The 19044-nt window shown below is 43.6% G+C and overlaps 2 protein-coding genes and 1 long non-coding RNA gene across 3 annotated transcripts; 2 read left to right on the plus strand and 1 right to left on the minus strand.

Moving 5' to 3' along the window:
- Positions 1 to 4417: 4417 nt before the first annotated feature.
- On the plus strand, positions 4418 to 13105 carry gpatch1 (G patch domain containing 1). The gene is made up of 17 exons (XM_013909100.1): positions 4418 to 4508; positions 5693 to 5827; positions 6165 to 6250; positions 6543 to 6703; positions 6830 to 6927; positions 7399 to 7457; positions 7588 to 7830; positions 7911 to 8058; positions 8226 to 8305; positions 8386 to 8602; positions 8798 to 9094; positions 10457 to 10635; positions 10723 to 10850; positions 10945 to 11033; positions 11859 to 12061; positions 12139 to 12413; positions 12976 to 13105. Exons 1-17 carry the CDS (start codon positions 4439 to 4441, stop codon positions 13103 to 13105), a joined length of 2598 nt encoding a protein of 865 aa, XP_013764554.1. The 5' UTR covers positions 4418 to 4438.
- Positions 13106 to 13173: 68 nt separating this feature from the next.
- Positions 13174 to 13842, plus strand: LOC106456131 (uncharacterized). The gene is made up of 2 exons (XR_001290295.1): positions 13174 to 13285; positions 13700 to 13842. It is a non-coding gene; the product is annotated as an uncharacterized LOC106456131 (long non-coding RNA).
- Positions 13843 to 14667: 825 nt separating this feature from the next.
- LOC102207475 (CUB and zona pellucida-like domain-containing protein 1) lies at positions 14668 to 18720 on the minus strand. The gene is given in 8 exon segments (XM_074312080.1): positions 14668 to 14986; positions 15054 to 15255; positions 16143 to 16179; positions 16181 to 16240; positions 16523 to 16712; positions 16811 to 16903; positions 17134 to 17192; positions 18674 to 18720. Coding segments are annotated over 8 exon segments (825 nt in total). The 3' UTR covers positions 14668 to 14849.
- Positions 18721 to 19044: the final 324 nt, after the last annotated feature.

The following is a 19044-nucleotide window of genomic DNA, read 5'->3' on the forward strand; positions in this document are numbered from 1 at the left end:
GAAGAGGATGATGTGGACAAAATACTCATTTGCCTAATAATTCTGCACTCTCTGTATAAAAATGACGGGTTTGCACAGTATTTGTGTTGTTCTAGAAGGTTACTACAACCTTGCAGAAAAGTCTCCCTGCGGTTTGCTTATTTTGCCACCACAGACTAATTTTGTCACAACACCAGCCGGTGATGTTGCAACCTATTAAACGATGACCAGATGCATTCTGTATTATGAATCGCACGCATTACGTAATGTTTCTGTAGGGAAGGTTCTGATGTAAAGTCTGAAGGTTGCTTTTAGCAAACAAACCTCTATTGCGGGGCGTCGGGTGCACTCGTATCAGGTGTGCCGTACCATCCACAAGCATGTTTGTGTTTGCATATGGTCGCTTCATACCACAGGTCAGAAGTCGAGGTGGTAAGCCTGTACTGCGATTGCTGGTCATGATTAAGTATGCATAAACTTATTGACCTAACTGTGCTTTATAGGCATCCCTTTCTAATTCACTTCTAATAGTATAAGGACACAGAACCTAGTGTGAGTGCGCCCTAAGATGCTTCTGGCAAGTTATGCACAAGATGTCCTTGAAATCTACGTTTTGTTTTGTTTTGTTTTTTTCAAAAAAGGTGATTTGGGTTCAAACATTCCCCTTTCACAGCTTTAACCCTGCATCCTGAAGAAAACACGTTTAACCAGTGAGGTTAAAAGTGAAGGAGTCCTTTACAAGAAATGGGAGTGACAGATCCATCTGATTGTTGCCTAAACCGAGTGCTGCAGGTACAGATACTGAAGGAAACCTTAAACTGGGGACACCAGCAGCTGTGACAAACAACAGTATGTAACTCCACCAAACTTCCTTTGTTTAGAGGAGCAATGAAATTTAGACAGCACGGAGCAGCAGAACAGCAAAGAACGCCAGTGCAGAGAGCACAGACGTCACCAAGACCAGTCAGCGAAAAATATATAACAGTCCAAAATTCTTTCTTGCACATGCACCAGTTAATAACTGAAAAGGTGGTTCAGTTACATTTGACCATGCAGTTTTTGCATGACCCTACTGACCCTAAAAGCACACAAAGAAGGGAAAGAAATGAAAGAATGGAAATTCAAGTGCAGCAAACAATCATCCAAATACAAGAATGATTATTTTAAAAAATCCGGTGCTTTACAACAAAGAGACCTTCCTTCATTCTGGTGTAACAACTCATATTGTTCCATTTCACACAGTATCACATCTGGCTGACAGAGTTCAAACTGTTCACGGGTTCAGATCAAGTCTTCAGATGGTGGATCATGTAAACGTGTCCCTCAGAAATACAGAAAACTCTACTGAAAGTAGATCCTGCAGCTCTCTGTTCTAGACACACGTGCATGCCATCGCATCGTTCTATGCAGACCTTCTTTATCCTGCTTCAAACAACAGTGACTAACCAAAGTCTCCAGTCACAGGTGAGATTTTCTAAAGCACGAACACAGTCACAAGGAGGTGCAGAAGCGTAGTTCCTTCTCCGACCACTTCCTTAACAGCATGCTGAGAAATTATTGTGGTTCTTTTGTCCACTGACACCTAAAACATGGTGCCTACTCCATGTTTAACTCAAAGTGACTAAAGCTACTGCAGGCTATCCCAACAGGCCTCTTTGTGGAGGCGATGACGTGCAGCTGTTGTTGAAACTGTCAAAGAGACTCATGATGAAACTTTTGCAAGCTGCGCTGCTGGTCAGCCTGCCTCATAATGAGACCTGCTTCTCTTACTTAAGCTGCCCTCATCGACTGTTCCACCACAGAACAGCAGAAACAGCGTCAGACTCGAGCTCCACAGTCTTCCCGAACAAAAGTGTGCAGCTGCGTCCAAAAATACTTCATTCATAGCTGTTCAACGACAAACAGATCAGACACATAAACCCTCAATCAAACGTCAGCACATATATATATATATATATATAGTTATCAGGAAAGTGTGAGTGAGGGAAGGAGCTGAGGGTCGTTTTCTCATAGTCACTCTGTGCAACCAGAGGAGTCGCCCCCTGTTGGAGATTAGAAAGAATGCATGATTTGGACAGTTGTGCACTGGCGTCATTTTGCAGAAGTGGCAGACACGTCCATCTTTCACATGCAGTCTATGCTCACTTTACATCTGCATGTTAAATGTTTGTATACAGTTTAATTAAAGTTACTTTTTTCACAAAGGGTCACCACAGCAGGTAGATCTGAATGAAGTGATTCCAATCCCGAGGGACTTGTGTCTCCTGCCGAGATCAAACCAGGGACACTTGTTAAGCAAATGTGTGAACCACAACTCTACGGATCCACTTTAATGAACATATGCAACGATTTATGAGGAGCAGCCACATGGTGAGATATCTGCAAAGATTTCTGGCTTTTCAAGAAATGTCCTACAAAGTCTTAGCAACCAAGGGAGGAAAAACAGCGCATAAACAAACAATAACAATCTTTTAATTTTATTATGCATATTGAAGCCGTTATCTTGGAAAACTATGAAGGCATGGTTAATGTTTGTATCTGTCTTCTGGAGATAGGAACAACTTTTCCCTCACTGATCATCAGACTTTTGGGGAGTGTAAACTTGGTGCCTCGACGCGGTGCCTACTCGTGTGGATTTTCCATCTCTGACCTGTTAATGCATCACATTTACAAGTTCATCCTGCAAGTGAAAGTCTAAATTATACAAATATATATTTCTGTCAGTTATTTTAATGTGAGCGTGCAGAGTAAACCCAGCTGTGAGACAAACCCGTGATCTGCAGGCAGACACTGACACCTAGTGGCCAAAAGGAGGAAGGGACTCGTTAAGTCAACAGGCTGAGGTCTCCAAAACTATTCAAGGTCAGGTTAAAAGTTTATTTTTTTTATATGATAATTCTTATCCAAGCATAGTTCGTTCAATTATTCATTATAGTTCACTCAACCTCAGTAAAAACTGACAAAAAAATAGATTAAAAGCTATCTCTCTGACAGACTGGTGACCTGTACAGGGTGTACCCCACCTCTCGGCCTATGGCAGCTGGAATAGGGTCCACACGCCCCCACCTCACCCCACAACTCTGAATTTGATAAGCAGATGAGGATGGATGGACACATGGACACAAAGATATTGTGTCAAACTCAAATGAAAAAATGTTCTAATTTTAGTCCGTTTGGTGGTTTTGGTAAAGAATTTGTTGACTTTGAGTATCTTGCCTTTAAAGTTCTGTGTTCATATTGTCAAGTCCATGTTCAGCATTTCCTAGTCAAATATACTGGTAATGATTAAAAAACTAGAAGAACTGAAAAATAACTGAAACTAAACTGTATTGAAAATGAAATAACAACAGGGAACAAAACTGTTATAACTCTGGTGTCCCGGCTCTACCTCTGTCCGGGCTCTTTTCTGATAACCTGGTTCTTTTGTGGCTGTTCCTGCACTGTCATGGTTCTGAGTCCACACAGCTTCATCCTGCCCACAGATTTCACCACCAAACTGACCCTGTGGCCCCCACCCTGAGTGCCGTCCAGATTCAGTTAGTTTAAACCCCCAGAAGTTTAGCAGTTCGGTCGGGTTACAAAGAGCAGGGAGGCTCTGTGTTTTCTGTGCAGAGACGTGGGGGTCTCAGATTTGGATCTTTACAGGGTCTTGGCTTTCTGCTGAGCCAGGCGTTTGGCTTTTGTCAAGAGCGTGGGGTTTTATGGATCACTGAGGGGGTGTGAGTGATTTCAGGCTCAAAGAAAACAAATGACAAACTGCTGTGAGCTTTGGATGGACATTCGATAGCCAACACTTCAGCTCCTCCGAGGCTGCAGAGGAAATTACACAGTTCAGTAAGAAACAATAAATCTGGTTGTTTTATCAACAAACCAAACAAGAAGAAAAGACAACTAAAACAAGCACTTAATAGCAAACAAGGGAGAAACCACCTTCTTCATTAAACGCACTAATGACATTTCAGACAGGAATATTTTTTTCCAGTAAAGAAAGAGAATCATAGTGAACTAGAAGAAAAAATGTTGTCACAGTAAAAGTTTGTCTCACACTAACGACTTTAAGTCCTTATAAATAACTCATAATAACATAAACTAGTAATAGGTAAGCCATCATTAATTCTGTTATTTTGCTAGACTTTAAGATATTAGACTTTATTTTAATAATAAGTATATGTTTCAATATGCCTTATCTTATCTTAAATGAATTATATGAAATATTTACAATTGTTGATTTGTTGATTTTAAGGCAAGCTATATCTGCATAGATATCCTCACAACAGGGAAAGTGTCTCACATAAATATTTTACAAAAGTTTGAGTGAATGTAGTTACAGCTGATGTAGTTATTTGTAGCTAACGCAAGGTGTCGCTATTTTCCCCAACCGTTCTTGTAAAGCGCTAAAGTACACTTCACAAAGTTTGTCCTTTTGCGGATACCGTAAACGGAGTAAAAAAAATAAATCATGGCGTCCGACAGCGACAGCGATGAAGATTTTGTGACTTACGGGACTCCTTTGGAACCTTTGGAAGAAGGTGGGGTGAATTTTATGATCTCGGTCATCTGTTTACTTGCATTTAAAAAATCTCCCAGGTGTTTAAAGCAAAGCGTTACTAGCTGCGCCGTTCGCAGCGCTACTTCACTGAGTTCAGCTAACGAGCAGCTAGCTAAGCGCAATCATAGCCTCCTAGTTTGAAACCCAGACCTCATTCAAAAATCCTTTATGTTAATGTTGCTGATTAAAGTAGTTGAACATAACTACTGAATACAGTGCCATTTCTCATCTCTAAAGTTTCAACACTATCAGGTCTTCAGTTCGGCCTCAAAGTTGTAGAGAAAGCTGCCATTTATTTTTTCCCCTTCAAATCTGAAGCTGCAGTGTGTGTGATTTGTGTGCTTACTGCGGTAAAGACTATACTGTGGCTTTGTGCGACATTGTGTGTCTTAAATATCGTTACAGGATGTAGATTATTTTTAGTGTATTTAATGCGGGAAAACAAAAAGAAGAATATCAGTAAATGTCGTTACTAGTTGGAGGAAAAAAGAAATTGTATTACACAGACTCTGATGTAGTGGTTAACTCATAGCGCAGTGTGAGCCTACCCTGGGCTCCGGCGGTGGACCCGCTGGTTCTGCACGGTGCTGGGCTGTGAGCGCGGGTCCCACTGAAGGATATTGGACCTTCCAGCCACCGTCATGAAGTCTTTTTCTGACTGTTTGGTCAGAAACATGCAAACGGGTAACCAGCTGAAGGTCATCTTATAGCAGAGCTCATCCTGCTCCTCACACAAAGGAGCAGATGCCGATCTTGGGTGATGACCTTCTACGGCTCCATCTCCTGGTATCTCCTCCACATTCTTGAGACAAAGATGATACACATGGAGGAGCCATCCTGGAGGAGCTGGACTACCTGTGCAACCCAAATAGGATACAGACACCATCTCAGGCTGCCAGCAGTGACAAGTGGTGATCATCGGTGACACTAGCAAAAGAAAGAGGAGAGAAAAGGAGAGAGCAATGGACTGTGCCCTCATCTGCTTTTTGGGGGGTTGTCTTGTTGTTGCCTTTGCTTCATTTTTGACCAGTGTATAAATCAGCAATAAATTACTTCCAAATCCTTATAGTTTACTACAACCTCTGTTTTGTACAGAATTGACAACAATTTTAAATGTTTTCCCATTTCAATCTTTACCATTTAAAAATTGCCGTGTTTTCACAGACGAGCCGCTGAAGAAGCCCGTCCCACTCCACGATCAGACAGTCAAAGATGAGAAGGGACGATATAAGAGGTTCCACGGAGCGTTCACTGGAGGCTTTTCAGCCGGATACTTCAACACTGTCGGCTCAAAAGAAGGTGAGACACCTCCTGTAGAGTTCACACATATTTTAGTTAATGTGATATTTATGGAGCGCTGCATGCAGACGTGTAAGGGGAGGTGGTGTCCCCTCATCGTAAAGCTAACGGTGTTTGGTTCAGTCCAGCCTCTGATTTTGAAGTTGGCTTTAGAGCAGACCTGGCTGCTTTGTAGCTGCGTGTTGTTTTCTTTTTTTTGTCCTCCACTTTTCTCCCATGCTGCGATGCTGGCGTCCGTCGCAGATGTTGTTCTGCAAACAGTGAAACCGTTTTTTCAGCTCAAGCATTTTAATTTTGATTCCATATCTTGCCATTTGGCGTCCCCGTGTCTTTTTAGGCTGGACCCCGTCAGCCTTTGTGTCGTCACGGCAACAGAAAGCTGAGAAACACCATGCCAGGCCAGAAGATTTCATGGACGAGGAGGTACAACCACCCAGAGAGAGGGGAAGGTTTTTTATTCACATGTAAAAGAAAATCTGGGACTTTATCCAAATAACATCAAATACCCTAAAATATCAAATAACATTTTATACGCTTCTGTCAGAGCAGCTGTCTGATGTCTGGAAATCATCTAAAGCTGATTTTATAGCTTTTACGCTGCAGCGTTTGAGTGCTTGGTCTTTCCGGTATGCAGAACATGTTTCAGAAGAGACGTGAGGAGGTTTGAGGTTCAGGTTTAGTGGAGCTGATGCACATCGTTGTTGGTGTTTGTCAGGATTTCAGCGAACACGGCATCGCTCCCAGAGAGATCACCACCAGTCAGGAGTTCTCGTCCAGCCGCAGAGACGAGGCCGGAGAGAAGGCGAGAGCCATCAGCGCTCAGGCGGCTCTGATCCCCGGAGACACGCTGCTGGAGGAGCTGATCGCACCTGCCAGGTAACTGCTGCCACACCCACATCCCACCAACTGTGTCCCAGCAGCCTGCTTCTGCAGCACCATCCTTCCCTCTTTAACAGTTTGCAGAGTGAATTTGCTCTGATGTGTGTTTGTTTTGTCTCTCAGGTCTTCCATCGGGGTGGAGCTGCTGATGAAGATGGGCTGGAAGGAAGGTCAGGGCGTCGGGCCTCGTGTGAAGAGGAAAGCTCGCAGGCAGCAGATGGGTAAGTGTGTCATCTTTACAGGCACAAGGTTGCTTGACCAATAAGAGAAATTCAGGAGTTTGTAAAGGGTAAAATAATCCCTGTGACACTTGACTTAGGGCGTTTTCACACCTGTAGTTTGCTCACTGTGATCTGATTCATGTGAGTTCGGAAACTTGAAGCTTTTCACACAGAATAAACTGCGTCAGTAAAAACCATGTGAGCACATTCACTCTGAGGCTGCCGATGAGGAGGTGGAGTTAGCTTTGGTGTCTTGGATCATTTAAAACCAGAACTTGAAAAAATGAAATGCTGAATCAGTCCACTCAGCGTCTCAAGTGAAGATTCGCAGCAGCTTTCATGTTTGATGCCGGTTTTTTAAATTCTGTTTTTCCTACTTCACCTTATGCTGTGTTTCATTTCAGCATGAATCCTGTATCTGTCTGGTGTTAGTTATAATGTGTAAATACTGACACTTTGTCCTCCTGACAGACGGTGGAGGTAAAGTTTACGGCTGCACGCTGCCCCCTGCTGGTTCGGAGGAATCGGAGGTGAGTGCGGCTGCTTAGACAGAATATTTTAACACAGAACCTGATGGAGGACGATCTAAACTGAATCTGAAATTCATAATGCATGCTGCATATTTTCACCTGTGCGTGCATGAAATCTCTGCCTCATCAGGATGACGATGAGGAGTTTGCTCCAGAGAACGTGACCTTTGCCCCGAAGGATGTAACTCCGGTGGACTTCAACCCTAGGTTGGGAGTTCAGGGTTTGGGGTACCGCGGTCTGGACCCGAGCCTGGCGTTGCTGGGTCACGGCACGGCTGAACACATCGATCTGTTTAAACCTCAGTCTGAGACGAGGAATCGCCTGTTCGGAGACACAAAGAGCAGCTCGAGGAGAGGAGGAGTGGTCGGACAGGTGAGCCCACAAAACCCAGAAGTGTTTTTGGTTGTCTTTTTTAAATACAAAGTGTTTGGCTGCTGACCTTTGACCTGCAGGCCTTTGGCGTGGGTGCGTTAGAGGATGACGATGAAGACGTGTACCACAGAGACTCCATGTCCAGATACGACACAATCCTGGGAGAAGAGGAGCCGGGCGACAGCCTGTACGGCTGGACGGCCCCGCAGCAGTACACTAAGAAGAAAGGTAATGCTTCCTGGGAAAACCTGGAATGTTCCAGGCATTTTGAGAGCCGTATTTTTTAGTTTTTTTAATTATTAAAGAATAATGTCTCTCTCTTGTCCATGAAAAACTGAAATGAAAGCATTCATGAAGTAAGATGGAAAATTATTTGGATTTTTTTTTGCTTCCAGACAGAAGTAAAGATGCTTCGTATCTCGGCAAAATCCTGGAAGGATTCACTCTGGCACAGAAACCCCTCGAGGAAAAAACAGTGAGGAGCTTCAAAATATCTGATCACGTGTCCTCATCGGTACCTGGACACACCCCTCATGTTTCTGTATCTCTCTGTAGATCTTCCCGCCTCCCTGTCTGCCTCGCGATTATCGTCCAGTCCATCATTTCCGTCCTTCGGTCGATGTTTCGCATCTTTCCGGGGTCAGCCCCGCGTTGGCCGAGGCTCTCCGGGTGTCCAAAGGCCACATGGTCAAAGAGGAGCCCCAGCAAGCAGGACGCCACCAGCTGGACTCTGGCCAGAGGAGGGCGCTGCTGGGAGAGGACGCCCTGCAAGGTAAGAGATGGCTGAAAAATGAAGCAATCACAGAAGTGCAAAAAACAACAAATGAGGAAAATCAAAAAAGGTTGAAACTATATGTAGTTTTTCTAGATTAATTAAAAATGTAGGATAATCAGGACATCGTGTCCCATTCTGATGGCGAGTGCGTTAATGCTGCTGGTGATGTTTTCCCAACTTCATCCCGATCAGGTCCCAGTTCGGTCATGGAGCTGCTGAGGCCCGAGGACAGGCAGCGCCTGCTCAGCTTCCGCAACTCCTCTAACCCGCCCTCGGCCAAAACCTCCACCCCCGTCTCCGGTCATGCCTCGCAGACATCAGGGAAGTCGGCACAAGTGCTGCCTGCCTCCTCCGGCCTCCAGCAGGAGGCTCTGGCAGCGTGGAGAGGCATCCAAACATCGTCACAGACCTTCAAACCATTTGAGAAAAACCCCAGCAAGCAGGCACGCTACGAACTCTACCTGAGCTGTCTCAAGCAGGGAGACAATGGTACGAGGCTCCGCCCTGCAGGTCCCATCATGCACTGCAGGATCCTTTGATATAGTTGGTACAGTTTTAGTTAAACCACAAAAACCATCATTAACCCTCTGGGGTCGACAAACGCGTCGGCGCGTCAAAATCACATGACCAATTTAAGACGCCACAGCTACAAGATGCAGCGACTCTGAGTCGCCATTTCAACTTGGGTCGAAAGTGCAGACTTCAAACTATATACCAGTTTTTGAATTGTGTCGATGGGCCACGTAAAACCAGAGTTATGATTAAAAAATACACGTGATGTTTTTTTCTGAACAAAACAGCGGCGCAGGAAGAACGGTAAAAACAGCGTTTTCTACAGACAGCGCTCGCAAACACTCTCCGCTTACGAGTGAAGAAAGAAAAAACACCCCTTCCCTATTTGATGTTAGAGTTTACCATGTCAGCCAATCAAAAAAATGATATGGTAACATGGGGCACTTGGTTGCTTAGGGAGAAGGGGAAGATTTAGGAGTGACACCTGTGAGAGAGAGAGCGAGTTTTCATATGTGAGACATTAGTGACGTTTAGTGTGTTTGGAGGCTGTAGTTAGTGTGTTGTGTAGTTATTGTTTTGTGTTGTGTGTCAGTTATACTGCTGAATGTCACATTTGCTCCAAAAAAGCCGTCAAAGGCAGATTCCAGTGTAAACGCTGTTCCCACATGGAAAACAGGACGGATGCTCCTCCTGCTGTCAGGCCTGCAGGTTTAGGCCGGTGCTGTTCTCCTCTGTCTTATACTGAACACAAACTATTTTTTTGGACCGGCACAAATAATTTGTGTCTTCTTATTTGATGCAGCTGATTGTTCTGTAAATAGATTTAAATGGTTATATAAACGCCTGAGGCCTTGGCTGCATTTTTAGGTGAATAGTACCATATAACTTTGTTGTTTGCAAATCTTGTGCATAATTTTTAGAAATGTACAATTTCTATTTGCATTTCAAGTTATGAAAATGATTCGTTAAACATGTTTGTGGGTTTTACAGTAAAAAATATAACTTTTTTCTACTCGGATTTTGAATTTTTTGTCTGAATTTAGATCATTTGTTCTAATATAGTTTGCCAAAATGCAAAAATAACTCAAATTTCAGATATTTGAGGTTGTGCTGAAAATAATGATACCAAACAAGGCAAGATAAACAGTTTTTAACGGTGAAATATAGAAGTAAAATCAAAAGTAGTCAAAAATGGCCAATTATACCCTGGACCCCAGAGGGTTAATGCTCCTACGTGTCTGAGCACGTGCGTATATGTGATTACTGGCTAACATTAAAGCTCCCACATTAGAGACCGCCTGGATATTAAAATGTAAAAATCTTCTGTGTGTCCCTCAGACGCTCTGGAGCAGAGTCTAGACCCGGGAATGACAGAGTGGGAGCGCAGCCGGGAGAGGGAGGAGTTTGTCCGAGCTTCTATCTTGTACCGGCCCACCTCCTCCTCGCTGTCCTCCCGCTTCACCAGAGCCAAAGACCAGGAGGACGATGACAGCGTGGAGGTCAGCCAGGACCAAGAGGTAGGACGCCACCTGGTGCTGTAAAAAACCACACCCCTACACTGCAGGTAAGCTCAGGAGTCACTGATGCTTTCTTTTGGTTGTCAGGGAGACCTGGATGACAAACAGTCTGCAGTAAAGATGAAGATGTTTGGAAAACTGACCAGAGAAACGTTCGAGTGGTATCCTGACAAACTGCTCTGCAAAAGATTCAACGTGCCCGACCCCTACCCCGGGTACGGCACACAGATCTGAATCGGCTCTAAACAGAACGTCGAGGTTAAATCCAAACTCTGCTGAGCTAAAGTCTCACTGTGATTGGTCCTGCAGGTCCGGCATTGTGGGTCTGCCCAAAGTGAAGAGAGACAAGTTTTCAGTCTTCAATTTCCTGACTGTGACTGAGAGCAGAGAGGCTGCAGGTAACTTCATTCACACACAGGAGGCGCTAAAGAGTTTTAACAGGCAAGCAGTAGAATATTCTGTAAGAGAACTTTAAGCCCTTTTTCTTGTTTCTTTAACTTAAAAGCTTGTTTAAATCCATGTTGTCTTTACTGCCACCCACAGCACCCACCTGTAACAATGCTCGGTATTATTTTAAACATAAAAGATGTTCCCAGGTGTGCTGTGAGGGAAGATCAGACCTTCAGTATCAACTTTTGCCTGCTTGGCTTGTTTCTGTCGGCCACACGAGCAGCTGTCAGTGCACGAAGCCGTTAAGCAGAGTTAGCTTTGACAGCGAGACGTGAGCGAGCTCCCAAGCTCCATTTACACATCGATGAGCCAAAGCGAGTAAATGTTTCTGACTGCAGCAGCTTTATCACATCCTGCCCTGTCACAGTCACACTAAACCTCAGTAAAGTAGACAGATTTTGTTTTTCAGCACAAATGAAAGTTAAATGTGTTTTTAAAACTCAAGTAGACGAAAACTGATCCAAACTCATTTTTATCAAAGAATATCTCAGTGTGACTGAAGAGTTATGTAAGAATTTATTTCGATGTTTTAAGGGTTAAATCTGCTGTTCCTCAGACTGAGGTTTGTTGACCAATCAGGATTTATTTAGGATAAAAAAGTAAAGCCAGGAAAACTGAAGTGATTGCTTTTATTAAATACTTTCTTTCCGTTTAGTTTTTCCTCCGTGAATTTAAGTTTCTTTGTAGCCTTAACACAAATTTGATGTTTTCTTAGTTTCCGTTTAACACCACAGTGTCTGTGCTCACAGATTAAGCTCATTGTTTCTCTTCAGCACCTCCAAAACCTCCAGAATCCGGGAAGAAGTCCAGGTGGGATGTCTCTGAGCAGAAGGTGGAGAAGAAGAAGGAGGACCCGCTGGGTGAGCTTCTCAGTGCTGCACGCAACCAGACCGAGACCAAAGTGGAGCACACCCCCACGCCTGCCTTACCTGCCTCAATCAGCAGCAGCGATCAGGCTCCAGGAAGCAAACCGGAGGTAGTGAAAGAGCAAAGTGTCCAAACCAGCAGGCGAGGAAGTCCTTAAATCTAAAGAGTTTATCCTTCCTTCTACAGATAAAGTCATCAGAGCAGAAGAAAGAAGGTGATGAAGAAGAGGAGGAGGAGGAGGAGGAAGAGGAGAGCAGGCCTCCCATGGATCTGTTTAAGGCCATCTTTGCTAGCTCCTCTGATGAGAAGTCCTCCTCTTCATCAGAGGGGGAGAGCAGCGATGAGGAGGAAGAAAAGGTGACAAAGGAGGATGAAGGAAAAGTGGACTCGGAGCCACTGAACCTCTTCAGCATCCCCTCCTCCTCCTCAGCCACCGCCTCCTCCTCAGCCACCGCCTCCTCCTCAGCCACCGCCTCCTCCTCAGCCTCAGCCGCCTCCTCCTCAGCCACCACCTCCTCCTCAGCCACCGCCTCCTCCAGTCACCAAGCAGGTACTCTGAGTTTGCTGAATCACCTTAACCTTTCCTCTAATCTCACGTCCCTGGCGAGCGTAACTCTGTTAACTCTTTTCCTCTCTGCTCCTTCAAAACCAGCAGTTTCCACTCAGGCCTCCGAACAGGAAGAGGAGGAGTTTGGGCCGAAGCTGCCGCCTCCCTCGGCTGCTCTGAGTGAGTGTCACCCACCAGATCAACAACAGACAACTCAAGTTTATTCACCGTGACCCAGTCACATGGTTTCCCTTGCGTGGACATTGTTTTTATAGATACAGCAGTCTCTCTGTGATCAGCTCCGCTGGGTTACATTCGTGTGAATCGATCCACATTCAGTGTGTAGAACTAGAGCGTCTGTTCATCGACGCTTTCACTGCTCCTCTTCTGCTTCTACTTCATTAAGTGCATCCTGCTTCGTAAAAGCGTTGCTGGAGGATTAATAACCTCTGCCTGTTGTTCCTGTGTTTAGTCAGAGGGGGCGCCGCCTCCATGTGCCCTCCAATCAAGGAGGTTAAAACGGGCAAGAAGAGCAAAGAGAAGAAACACAAGAAAAAGAAGCATTACAAACACAAGAAGGAAAAGAAGGTAGAAAACGAAGAATAAGGATCAGATCAGATAAAATGGCTCCTTCCTCACGCTGAAGCTGTGACTTCTTTTTTCTTTGCAGAAGAAGAAACACAAGAAGCACAAGCACAAAGAAGCAGCCGAAGAAGAGCAAGGAGGAGGAGCCGGCGAGCAGGAAGGTGAAGACGGACAGGTGTCGACAGACGAGTTGCTAAAAAGGTCAGAGGTCACCTGTCAGAGCATCGAAAGATGACCCTGATTGAGTGGTAGACACTTGGAAATTAGTTTGTTATAAAGTGCTGATGTAAGTCAGAAGCTGTGTATGCAAAACAATCATTATTAACAATGTTTAGAGTTTTTCCTCTTTTTTTTGTTTCCACCAAAACGTTTTAAATCCGTAATCCATCGCTCACCGACAGAAACGCACTGCGTTCAATTAAGAACATAGTTTGTTTTCATCTGCTCTTCTGATTCTGATATCATTTTTATCTATCAGATCTCTTAGAGGGGGGAGTGTTGTGTTTACGTTTAGTAAACAGATGCTTTTATTTTTAAACACTGAATTTAGTGTCGTATGCAAAGCACCTCGAACCGTCTTCTTCACTGTCTGTGTGTTTGTGTTTTCTCTTCCAGACTAAAGAGCATCCGCTCCCATCAGATGTGGTGAATCAGTTGGAGGTCTGTCCTCTGTGAGGACCGTCAGTCAGCTGATTGTTTCACCTGACAGATTACCTGCTGTGTAGTTTTAGGTAATAACATAAAATCTTTATAACCAAGTGTTCTGTATTTACTGACCTGCTGGGAAACCTTCAATCACACGAAAAACTGACGTTTTGTGTTTAAGTGAAGAACTCTCTCTTAAAGGAGGTGAACATGTCACTGTCACAGTCTGCAATCGATGAATGGAAACAAACGATGAAACCTTAGGTTACACTCGAGACCAAAAAGGCCACATTGGACAGAAAAGACGTGTAACCACGATTACTATGGAGACGGAAAGGAACAGCTGATTTGGGTTGCTGTGGTAACATTCCTGCTGCCCCGTATAGATTCCTTCGTTACCAGTTACATTGTAAGAAGTTTATTGATATTGACACAAAGAGAAAACTGTGATCTTTTAGAACTTTTGCTACATATTCTGATGATTTCAGAGACTTCTGTGTGTGACGTCGTTTAAGGTTGACATTGATATAACATTACAAACATTAATCCAAGATTACAGATTGGTAAGAAATGTGTTACAAATGGAAGTATGTGTCACAATTACTGGATTCCATGTTTCACCACATCTCAGACAGAAGCAGTTATATTTTTTTTTTCATCTTTATTTAATCAGAAGGAAAAATATCCTCATTTCCAAGAGAGACCCGGAGGAAGAAGCAGCACAAACAAGCTCTTTGTTAGCTTGTTTCACAGTTTGTGAAACTGTGGGATGAAGAATATGTTGTGTAAATGTCACTTGTGACTTTGAGCTACACAGTCGACAGGTGAAAGTAAACATGGACAAAAACAGTAATAAGACTTTCATTATTCTATAAATCTTTGATCAGGATCAATAATCAGGATTTATTCATTTCAAATTATACTGTAAATCTATAGATTTAAAAAACAAACTCTTTCCCGTTTTAGCTTATGCACCCAAAGCTGTGTACTATTCTAATAATAACTGATAGAAAATAATTGATTTTCATCAGTTAATTCACACATGAGACGATACATGAACACTCAGACTGCAGGCTGATCTAAATAATTTCATCTCATCCAGTGGAGCACACGAAGGGTTTTAACTTTCAGTTGAGGACAAAGCTTGGTATCTGACCATCGATGTTTCGGCCCTGAACGTGAGCACGCCACAGATCATAGCGACAGCAGCAAGAAGACATCCAGCTATGAAGACCAGGTTCAGGTTCATGGCGTTCCCTGGAAACAAGAGAAGATCAGTTTTAATTCAGCGTTATCCAAAGTTACAGTGACTAAAACAAAGCACCTGCACTCCTGCTGATGTCTGCTGACCTCTTCAGGCACAGGGGACCCTGGGAAATTAAGTGCTGTGCAGTCTGCATGACAGTCCCTCTCTTTCAGCAGTGGGAGTGGTGGTGAGCGTCTGACGTGGAGTTGATGCATCCCTGTGAGCACCTGGTGTTGGGGTTTCCCGCTTCACATACCATCACTGAACAGCTGATGTATACCTGAATGCAAGTGAAACCTTTGGCTGTGCGTGTCACTCAACCTCAAATCTCTCAGTATCCAAGTGCTGCACGTGCATTAAAACCTTCTGATGGAAAAACTGAATTTACGTTAAGTGGACATCACAGATTTAAATAGAGATTATTTATTTAGCTTCCCTGTCTGCAGCGCTACAAGTTGTTGATGGAGATCATGGAGATCTGCCCAGCCCGGGAGCCAGCCTCCTCTGAGGCCTTCCCCAAACCGCAGCCTCAGTTCATGCTTAAGACAAAACTAGAACTGCTGTCAAACCTAATGTGAGGATGTATTCCCAGCCAATGAAATAACTATTTTAAGCATTAAATTATAAGCATCATAGCTGCTCTCTCAGTCTGTTGCTGGTATTATCTGTAAAACAACAAATACAATCTTGATCTTAAGAACAATTTTGGCTGAAACCCATTTTCATCATGAAAGTTTCACTGAAACATACTGAAGGAGGATTCTAGTGACTGATAGCAAACATCATCTGCCCTTTGGCCACATGAGCAAACAACAAATGACAAACTATAGCATATAAACAAAAGCAGGCCTTTTTCCTGCAAAACCAGGCCCCATGATGGACACATTTTCAATGTTTTCTTCACATAATACACTTTTTTTAAAATTAGGTAACTTTTAGCAAATTTCAAGCAATGTGTGCACGAGATGTGTGAGTATGCAATAAAGTTAATCAGATTAAAAAGATACGGCTTGAGTTTTGGGTGTAGAATTCATCAGAATCAGAACCCCCTTTTTTGGCCAAGTATATGCGCAAACACATACAAGGAATTTGGTTCCAGTCGATGGTGCTGCTCAAGCACCACAATGTGAAACGTATTTAGAGACCTGGTCTAAACTCATTCTTTACCTGATCGTGCAAACCAATGAACTTGAAGGCCTCGATGGAACCTAAATTGTCTCTTGTTGTCTGGTGCATGGGTCATAACAGTGGAGTGCACTGGGCACCTGATCACAGCACAATGCAAAGAAAGAGACTACAACTTACAATTTCATCATAAATCCTTGTTTAACCATCATACAGCGCCATTCACAAATATTCAAGTGATAGCCTGATGCCTTAAAAACCTTTAAAGAGCCTTGTTCTATGGACTTCCACTTCTGTATAACACCTGAAATTCTTAAAGATGAGAGAAATTTTTATTCTAAAAGGCACTCAGGTAACTGCTTCAAGTACAAACAGATAAACAGGAGAACCTTCACTGATACATCACCTGTCCTCATGCCTACCCATTTTCGATGATGGAGTAGGTCGGCAGGTAGTTGGGGTTGTCATATGGCGAAGCTCTGCAGGACTCCACAAAAATCTCAGTGTTGTTGACTGTAGAGGAGGCATCTATCTCCATGTAAACCTTATCTCCTACGTTATACTGCAGAGGGTATGAATTTGTGTGTGTTGACACAAATGAGCCCTCGTTACCTCGATTTGAGTGCCGCAAGCACTGAGGGGGATGATGCCGATGACGTGAGCGCTGTTGAAGTATCTCTCCAGGCTGCAGAGGGTGTTGCTGGGTTCACTGAGACGCAGGTGATCCTCGTGGAGTCCACGGAAGGACGATTTGTCAATCTCAACTCTCATTGTGGACTCAGTGCAGATCACATTGGTTTTAACTGAAACAAGTCAATAACACGTCAAAATAAAAACACTCACATTACTTATTTAAAGTAAGCAAGTAAAGTAAGTGAGTAAAAGTTTATTTATATAGCAGTTTTCACAGATATATGTTACAAAGTGCTTCACAAGAGAGGCATTACTCAAACCACTCTGCAGTACTGCCAGTATGTTAAAACTTCAAGTGTTAGATAATAAATGTTGACATCAGAGCAGCCTTTAGACTCACTTTCCTCCTTCCTGACATCCAGGATAGCACACCTCATCTCAGACTGATAGACTCCAGACCTGAGAAAAAAAACATTAATGAACAATGACTTAACAACTTTACTATGGAGAGGATTTATAATTACCATCATTCACGTAGGCTGATTAGACTTGGGTCTGGTTACTTTCCAGTAAACGGATACACCGGATGTTTTATGTGTTTACCTGAATTAATCATGTTAAAGTTCAGTGTTGGTAGCTTTGTCATTATTTGTTTCAGATCCTTCTTTATTTTCATTTTTCAGGCAGGAGATGGTTTATTTTCTTAACACCTAACATAATGATGAGTCATTACATCGTCTACCGGTCACGGCAGATGGCCCCGCCCCTCCCCCAGCCTGGTTCTGCCAGTTTCTTCCTGTTAAAAGGTTTTTGTTTTTTTTTCATTCCCACTGTCACCAAGTGCTAGCTCATAGAGGTTTATCTGCTTGTGGGGGTTTTCTCTGTAATATTGTAGGGTCTTCACCTTACAATATAAAGCAGCTTGAGGTGACTGTTGCTGTGATTTATTGCTATATAAATAAAACTGAATTGAACTGAACTTACTGTGAGGTTGGGTTGGCATGTGAGTGGGAATGTGTAACGCTTGAAAAGCTGGTACACCCAGCCTGCAAGACAGGGAATGAGTCAGTTGATAGTTTTTGGTCCCCATACTAACTCCATCATTAAAGGAATGAATGAAAGGCTAACCCTGTCACGGACTCCACAGCAAAGCAGACTGGAAAATGATCTCCCAGGTGACTCTTTAATGGCATCCACCGAAGGACAAACTCATCATGTGTGGTCCTGTGTTTGGTCATATTGGCCCGCTGATGATGATATCTTGTATTCTGTATGAAGGCAAAACAACCTCTGCAGGTTTGATCTTGCATGCGGAAATGTTGACAACGTTTTGCTGGTGAAATTTGGTCTCACTTACACTGAATGTGGACAGAATAGGCGTCTATAGATCAAAACAAAGCATATATGGAATAGAGCTGCTGAGTTTTGGGTTGCAAAAGAATCCACTTAAGAAAATATTTGCAGCGTTCATTTAAGTTCTTAAGACAAACTAAAGTATTAAGTGTTGCTTTTCGAGACAGTTGTATGACTACTTGTATGATCTATGACGGGCAATCGTGGCTCTAGAGTTGGCAGTTCGCCTTGTAATCGGAAGGTTGCCGGTTCGAGCCCCGGCCGTTGTGTCCTTGGGCAAGACACTTCACTCATTGCCTACTGGTGGTGGTCAGAGGGCCCAGTGGCACCAGTGTCCAGCAGCCTCGCCTCTGTCAGTGCGCCCCAGGGTGGCTGTGGCTACATGCCATCACGAATGGGTGGATGACTGGATGTGTGAACACTATACACTATAAAGCGCTGTACAAATACAGGCCATTTACTGTAGGAGCCATATGAGTTGTTCCTTTTTGACTAAGTGGGTTGGTTTAAATGGACTCACTGTATTGGTGCACGGGTGTGGGGCGTGTCTCATGGGTGTGGTAGATGATAAATGTGGTTGCACTCACCTGTTCACGGCACCTGATGTTGATGAGCAGAAAGGTAGGGTGAGCATGAGGCAAAACTTTCTGTTGACCGCAGCTTGAGCATGTGGAATAAAAGGAGCAAATGGTACAGAAGTGTATTTTATGCGTTTATTGTTGCACGTCATCTGTGTCCTCATGTTTAGCCTGCCGCGGCCATTGGTTGGAGGAGCCGCAACAAATTGTCAACAGAAAAGTTTGTAGGTTTTATTGGATTATTTATATATAGATGAGTTTTATTGATGAGAGTTTTATAGTTTGCTGTTGCCTTTGTCCATGCAGCTTTTAGATGAAGCCTTTGGCTACATAAAACAGATTTCTTTCAGGAGTCATATTCCCCTGTTAGGTTTCAGCAG

Source organism: Pundamilia nyererei, unplaced genomic scaffold (assembly GCF_000239375.1).
Source record: "Pundamilia nyererei isolate P.nyererei 1_Seehausen unplaced genomic scaffold, PunNye1.0 scaffold00019, whole genome shotgun sequence".
Taxonomy (NCBI): domain Eukaryota; kingdom Metazoa; phylum Chordata; class Actinopteri; order Cichliformes; family Cichlidae; genus Pundamilia; species Pundamilia nyererei.

Excerpts from the sequence above, each read along its gene's own strand:
- gpatch1 (XM_013909100.1), top strand. The coding sequence starts at position 4,439 with ATGGCGTCCGACAGCGACAGCGATGAAGATTTTGTGACTTACGGGACT. Across the intron at positions 7,458-7,587 it reads CTGGTTCGGAGGAATCGGAG|GATGACGATGAGGAGTTTGC; the intron begins GTGAGTGCGGCT and ends CTGCCTCATCAG. Across the intron at positions 10,636-10,722 it reads AGGTCAGCCAGGACCAAGAG|GGAGACCTGGATGACAAACA; the intron begins GTAGGACGCCAC and ends TTTGGTTGTCAG.